Source organism: Tachysurus vachellii, chromosome 6, assembly GCF_030014155.1.
Source record: "Tachysurus vachellii isolate PV-2020 chromosome 6, HZAU_Pvac_v1, whole genome shotgun sequence".
Classification (NCBI taxonomy): Eukaryota; Metazoa; Chordata; class Actinopteri; order Siluriformes; family Bagridae; genus Tachysurus; species Tachysurus vachellii.
Genome location: NC_083465.1, coordinates 1,442,239 through 1,449,738, shown reverse-complemented (window position 1 = coordinate 1,449,738; position 7,500 = coordinate 1,442,239). Strand labels below are relative to the sequence as shown.

At 46.0% G+C, this 7,500-nt stretch overlaps 1 protein-coding gene across 2 annotated transcripts in view; it reads right to left on the bottom strand.

Annotated features, from left to right (window-relative positions):
* Positions 1-7,500, bottom strand: part of jag2a (jagged canonical Notch ligand 2a) — a 23,925-nt gene that overhangs the window by 15,565 nt on the left and 860 nt on the right. For both annotated transcript variants that reach the window (XM_060871679.1, XM_060871680.1), the window contains exons 2-3: positions 7,168-7,491; positions 3,457-3,511 (exon numbers count right to left, since the gene is read on the bottom strand). In XM_060871679.1, the coding sequence (XP_060727662.1) occupies positions 3,457-3,511; positions 7,168-7,491 (379 nt within the window). The remainder of the gene's footprint in view (positions 1-3,456; positions 3,512-7,167; positions 7,492-7,500) is intronic.

Below are 7,500 nucleotides of genomic sequence, written 5' to 3'. Positions count from 1 at the left end.
TTTGTCTTTGACTTGCAGGTAAAAATATCAGTTCACACTGAAATCTGGCTTCTGATTGGTCAGAAGGTGAACAGCAGCTCTGACAGTGGTGCGGTGTAAGAGGAATAAACCGCTGGCTTTCCTGGACAGGACAGTAAGAGTCACTTGTCTTCGTCACACCGTCACACACTGATTATTTTCCGGCAGCGGCGTGGCACAGGGTGTGTTGTTTCTTAGCTAGCAGAGTGAATCACGTGCACTGTGCTGGTGGTGTTTGGTGTACATTCCCCCTGTGAGGCTGCTGTGTAAATCCTCTCTTAAGCCCCTGCTCGTTGTGTTGTTGTGAATATTTGTATGACTGGACGCAGGCCAGCGCTACACCCTTCCACAACAACACGGGTCTCTAGGAAGAGGAGGAATTCTCCGGTCCAGAGCTGCCGGGCGTTTACGGCTTCGCTGAGAGACTGCGCAGGGCGACTCGGGGGAGAAACGGAGGAAAACCCCAGGCGGCAGGCTGCGGGAGCTCGATAACGCTGGTGGTCTGTGCCCTTTCCTGCTTTTCTCAAACCTCTGAAACTCTCTCTTTCTGTCGTCTATCTCTCAGGAAGCAGAAGTCTCGCAAGTCTCAGACTGTCCAGGAGCCAGAGAGGAAATAATACGGGGGAATTGATGCGGAAGGGCGACCAGGGGAAACTCTCTCTGTCATCTCTCTCTCTGTCGTCTCCCACATCTACCTCTCTCTCTCTCTCATCTCCCCCACCTCTCATCTACCTCTCTCTCTCTCTCTCTGTCGTCTCCCTCTCTCATCTACCTCTCTCTCTGTCTCTCTCTCTGTTGTCTCTCTCTCATCTACCTCTCTCTCTCTTATCTACCTCTCTCTCTCTCTCTCTCATCTACCTCTCTCTCTCTCTGTCTCTCTCTCTGTTGTCTCTCTCTCTCATCTACCTCTCTTCTCCTCTCTCGTCTCTCTATCTGTCGTCTATCTCTCTGTCGTCTCCCTCACTCATCTACCTCTCTCTCTCTGTTGTCTCTCTCTGTCTCTCTCTCTCATCTACCTCTCTCTCTTATCTACCTCTCTCTCTCTCTCTCTCTCTCTCTGTTGTCTCTCTCTCTCTCATCTACCTCTCTTCTCCTCTCTCTCTCGTCTCTCTATCTGTCGTCTATCTCTCTGTCGTCTCCCTCTCTCATCTACCTCTCTCTCTCTGTTGTCTCTCTCTGTCTCTCTCTCTCATCTACCTCTCTCTCTCTCTCTCTGTTGTCTCTCTCTCTCTCATCTACCTCTCTTCTCCTCTCTCTCGTCTCTCTATCTGTCGTCTATCTCTCTGTCGTCTCCCTCTCTCATCTACCTCTCTCTCTCACTCATCTACCTCTCTCTCTCTGTTGTCTCTCTCTGTCTCTCTCTCTCTCTCATCTACCTCTCTTCTCCCTCTCTCGTCTCTCTCTGTGTTGTCTCTCTCTCTGTCTTCTCTCTCTTCTCCATCTCTCTCTTTCTGTCATCTTTCTCTCTCTCTTTCTCTGTCACCTCTCCCTCATCTCCCTCTCTCTCTGTTGTCTCTCCCCCTCTCTCGTCTCTCTCTCTCTCATCTCCCTCTCTCTCTGTTGTCTCTCCCCCTCTCTCGTCTCTCTCTCTCTCATCTCTCTCTCTCTCTTCTCTCGTCTCTCTCTCCGTCGTCTCCCCCCACCCCCCTTCCAAGCGGCTGTGACCTTTGTAATATTTCGGGTTAATAAAACTTCCATTGACGCTTCCTGTTTTCTGCCACTCCGGCACCGTCTTGGCCGCGACCAAAAGAGCAAAAAAGTCTGCAAACAATCACTGACTGAATCAGTCACTGAAATGTGTGCAGACACTCTGAGTGTAACGAGTGTAAGTTACACGAATATCTGTGACTGAACTGAGAGTCCGAGGCTTTTAACCCAAACACCTGCTGATTTTCTGCTTTATTCTTTGAAAAGACATGAAATAATATTACAAACTGTGAAACTAATTCTGTAGAATAAATAATCATGTGATCACGGAACGAGTGAATATCTCTAATGCTCTGTGTAGACGTGTGTGTATTCAACACACACCTAACACACACTTATAGGCTGAAGAGAAAAGATGTGTGCGCTCACACAGACGTCCCGTCCAGATTTACTCCCTGGTTTACACGCCGTCTCTCTCTCTCTCTCACACACACACACACACACACACACACACACACACACACACACTTTCTCACTTTCTCCCTACATGGTCACAGGATTTAAGAAATAGAACAAAACACTTTGGCACACTGTCCTAATTTCAGCCTAAAAAAAGGAGTTAGTGTGCTGTTTCCCATCAAGCGTGTCATCGCCTCTTTGCCTTCCTTTTCTCACTCTTTATCTGCACTGGAACTGAAAGGGACGTTACACTCGTCGCCTAATTCGTTATCCAAGCAATTAGTTATAAAAATACAGACCAATCATTACGGGTGTCTAAAGTGAAGCAGACAATTACAGCTTGTTACCGGGGAGAGTAAGAAGGAGGGGGAGAGGGGGGCATGGGTGTATTTCTGAAAGAGTGTGTGTGTGTGTGTGTGTGTACATGTATTTTCAGGCCCGCTAATCTCCTCAACACACGCATGCATGCACGCACACACACACACACACACACATAAATGGGAGTGGTCACGATCGACAGGTAAAAGGAGTGAAGCTGCAGTGAAATTCTCAGCACACGGTGTAACAGTGAAACGTTCAACACCTTCTTCCCCTTCTGACCAGCGAGGAACCGAGAAACACTGATTACACCAGAAGGTGTTTTTTTTTCTATAACAGCAGCTCTGACACTTCATATTAACTCTCATTTTGTGTCAGTCGGGTTTGTGGAGGTTCCACGTTATTAAGCGTAAACTATAAAAGAATAGAAATTTGAATGTGGCACTCGTTAATGAATAAAGAGACTGCTGGTGAAAGCTGCTGTGCTGTAAAAGGAATAACACACACACACACACACACACACACCATGGAGAACACGCTCATTTCTCCATTTAATAACATAACTAGCTCATGTCAAAGCCTTGGGTCGACTATGCAAGCATTCGACTGGGTAAACGTGTGTGTGTGTGTGTGTGTGTGTGTGTGTGTGTGTGTGTGTGTGTCTGTGTGTGGGTGTATGTATGGCATCCAGTAACATTGCAGCTGTCCATGCTTTCACAAACACACACACTAGTGGAAAATAAGGGCAGCCAACTGTAATTAATAGCTTAACGAGACGATACTCTCACCAGGTTAATGTACACACACACACACACACACATTTCATGAACCCAAGGAACAAACAAAAGCATAAAGTCCTAAGAGTATTAGTTTATAAAAGTGTAATAAAGCCGTTAGACTTAAAGATGATTATCTTCATCTGACTAAATGACTGAAATCACTGTCAAGCTGCTGTTGTGTGAGAAAAATAAAACAGTTTGTGTGTGTGTGTGTGTGTGTGTGTGAGAGACTTACTGTCAGCAGTGATGGTGCTGTTGTCCCGTGCCTCCAGGATCAGTGTGTAAGCTCGCTGGGGGGAAAGAGAGAGAGGAAAAAAAAGGTCAATACACACAGTTCTCACACACATTTTTAAAATAACGTTGTCCTGAGACCACGTTTAGGTTCTCGCTGAGCCATATCAAGCAAGTAAACACACACACACACATGTAGGCACATGCAGACCCAAATACAAACACTGTGTGTGTGTGTGCGTGTGTGTGTGTGTGTGAATCATAACAGTGTGAATATGAGAATAAGCTGCTTCCCACGCTTTGGTGACTGATTAGCTCAGATGAACCAGATGATCAGTGAGAAACAGTGTGTGTGTGTGTGTGTGTGTGTGTGTGTGTGTGTGTGTGTGTGTGTTTGTGTGTGTGTGTGTGTGTGAGTGATAGAGAGAAAGAGAGAAAGATGAAGAGAGAAAGAAAGAGAGACAGACAGAGGTCAGGTTCTCAAGGTCTCTGTGAGCAATGGTGTGTGTGTGTGTGTGTGTGTGTGTGTGTGTGTGTGATAGACAGAAAGAGAGAAAGATGAAGAGAGAAAGAAAGAGAGACAAACAGAGGTCAGGTTCTCAAGGTCTCTGTGAGCAATGGTGTGTGTGTGTGTGTGTGTGTGTGTGTGTGTGTGTGTGTGTGTGTGTGTTTGTGTGTGATAGAGAGAAAGAGAGGAAGATGAAGAGAGAAAGAAAGAGAGACAGACAGAGGTCAGGTTCTCAAGGTCTCTGTGAGCACTGGTGTGTGTGTGTGTGTGTGTGTGTGTGTTACCGTAATATGTAAACACAGACCAAGCAGCTAAACAATACCACGTTACAGAAGTTGACTCGAGAGCCGTGACACGATATTCTCTTTACAAACAGGAAGTCAGGGAGAAGGCATGTCCGACGGCTCTGACGCTGGAGACTCCTTCCCTACACGTTAAATAAATAAACGCCTCCTTACAGAAAGCAACAGCATATCGTGGACCGTACGTTTTATCTTGTCGCTATAGGAACCATAATGTGCCGAGCGTGTTAATAAAGAGCTGTGAATAAACGGATGCTGCTGCTACAGAAAATGATCTAACACCTTCTGACCAATCAGAGTCGGGGGGGGGGGGGGGGGGGGTTAAGAACCATAAGCTAGCATACAACAGCTTCGTCTCTGTTTGACCTCCGTGTCTGACGTCGCATGAGAAAACATCTCCAGCTAAAGTGAAGTGGAACAGAATGGAATCTTCTCAGGTGTACAAACTTCTCAGGTGTACAAACTCACTTGTGTTTCAGGGACTCGCACCAACAGGTTTTTTTTTTTTGTACCACAATCGAAAAACAGCACAAAAGTAATGAGTGTTGGATCAAATTCCTGAAACCAAGAGCAGGAAAATCAAACCGCCTTCATTTTTTTTTTCTTCGTCACATTTTAAATTCGTTCGTGGGCGGGGCATTCAAATTAATATTCAATTAACATTCAAAGTATTCAAAACAGGATAAAATGATTAAACGGTATAACCTGAAAAATAAAGAGTTTAAAGAATTATTAAACCAACGCTGATGTGTGTGTATGTGTGTGTATGTGGGTATGTATGTGTGTATGTGTGTGTATGTGTGTGTATCTGTGTGTGTGTGTGTGTGTGTATGTGTGTGTATGTAAGTGTGTGTGTCCGATCTGCAGTCTGCTCCACATCTAATAGATCTCTCTCTCTCTCTCTCTCACACACACACACACACACACACACACACACACACACACAGATCAATGCCAGGTGGTTTTGGAGTTGCAGTCTCTGTTCTGTCATCAGGAGGGCAGCTGTCCAATGATTTCAGGAAACATCAAGGAAATGTTCAGTGCCGCTATTCGGTAAAGTAAACTAAAGTAACTTAAGCGTTGATCAGACGTTCTTTACATTTCTACATTAATAGTCTCTCGCTGTCACGTTACATCTTATCCTGAGGAAAATAAACACCGTTTCATTCTACGGTCCGCATTTTCTACCCGATTTTTTTTCTTTCATTTTAAAGGCGAGTGTTTAAACGCGGCGCCAAAAGGTTCCGTAAATACGGAAAGTTCCGTATGCTGTAATCATCTTAGCTAAAAACTCGCCTGTGCCGCTTACTAGCCTTGTGTTAGCTAATAGTGTGGATAGTTATACTAGTTAACACACGTGACACAAGCACGACAATAAAGATTCCGACCTATCTGACTGACAATACATTTTCCCTCCGAATGATCGTGTTACCGCGACTCGTATCGATCACGACGATCGCGATCGAGAACTGATGAGTTACTTTAGTGAAGCTTCACTATTTAATATTTCACCACATCATCACTCCACAAGTTTTCTGTCAGACACAAACTTATGCGCCACCGACTGGAGGAAAGTTTAAGTGCAGCCGAAGACTCGGCCGTAATTCCACGTGGGATCGTTCGGAGTTTAACAGAACGAGTCCTGATGTAAATCCGTTCATAAAACTCGTATCGTCCTCCGCGATCATCCGCCAGTCTTCCTCCAGAACATCCCCTTTTCAGGGAAGCAGCGATGGTGTCGAGTGAATTTAAGCTCTGAAAATGAAAGCTGATGATTGAGAAGAACAACAGGATAGCGAAAGCGTGCGAGAGGATCAGTGCTTTCGTGCCAAACAAACGTCTGAGCTCGTCTGCTCGCCTCGTATCGTGATCTTTATCGAGGTTGTGTGCGCCTGTTAGGGCTGAGCTCAAAGCTAAAAATAAATCTAAATATAATTCCTCTTCAAATAAATACATAGAATTATAAATGACCTCAAATGCCATAACATCACTTAATAAGATCTCTCGCAGTTATCTAAACCAATCAGTATTCTACACCGACTAACTTACACTAAATTAAATGCCGTTTTCCTCACACTTCTGTCAATTTTGGTAACTTTTCCCAACTACAGAATTGATCATCAAAGGTCAAAAGGTCAATTCTGATCAATTTCACTGATATTCTAAAACGAGTGATCGTGGTGTGTGATTGATGAGCGCGGAACATGCGTTAAGGGCTTTTCAGGTGGCGATTTGAACAGTTAGTGATTTAGTCGATAGCTAAGGAAAGCTAGAATTACTGAACATCGACACATGATCAGTTACAGCTTCAACGTCAGCTGAATTCACTCTCACTCACTCACTCACTCATCTTCTACCGCTTATCCGAACTACCTCGGGTCACGGGGAGCCTGTGCCTATCTCAGGCGTCATCAGGCATCAAGGCAGGATACACCCTGGACGGAGTGCCAACCCATCGCAGGGCACACACACACTCTCATTCACTCACACAATCACACACTACGGACAATTTTCCAGAGATGCCAATCAACCTACCATGCATGTCTTTGGACCGGGGGAGGAAACCGGAGTACCCGGAGGAAACCCCCAAGGCACGGGGAGAACATGCAAACTCCACACACACAAGGTGGAGGTGGGAATCGAACCCCAACCCTGGAGGTGTGAGGCGAACGTGCTAACCACTAAGCCACCGTGCCCCCCGAATTCAATCTCAGATGCTCTCAAAATGTACGGTCGAGTTAAAGCCGCGACGACAAAACCTGAGTACTTGAGGACAAGACACACTGCTGAACGTTTACATCACATCAGTAGTGCAGTAACCCTAACTGACATGTGTTCAGATAAATAGATAGATAGATAGATAGATAGATAGATAGATAGATAGATAGATGACAGACAGACTTACTGGCCAGGCGAACTGGAACGGAATGATTAAAGTCCCAACATTATTGCCTTTGTTCCGGTTATTACCGAATCCATCGAGCCGAACCGTGTTGCCCCCGACGACAGCAGAGCTCGCTGTTCCGTACGTGCAAGGGCCCGAGGTCATGACCTCTACCTGGTACTCCTTCAGGCACGCCCTGAAATACGTGTTGCACTCGACAGCGCCGCAGCCCTGGCCCTGCCCCGTGCCCCTCTCTCCGCCGCAGCACCCGCCGCTCGCCAGCTCGCCGTTCCTGTTCTCCACACCAATCACACGCAACTCTACGTAACCGGAAGCCCAGCACACCTGAAAGGA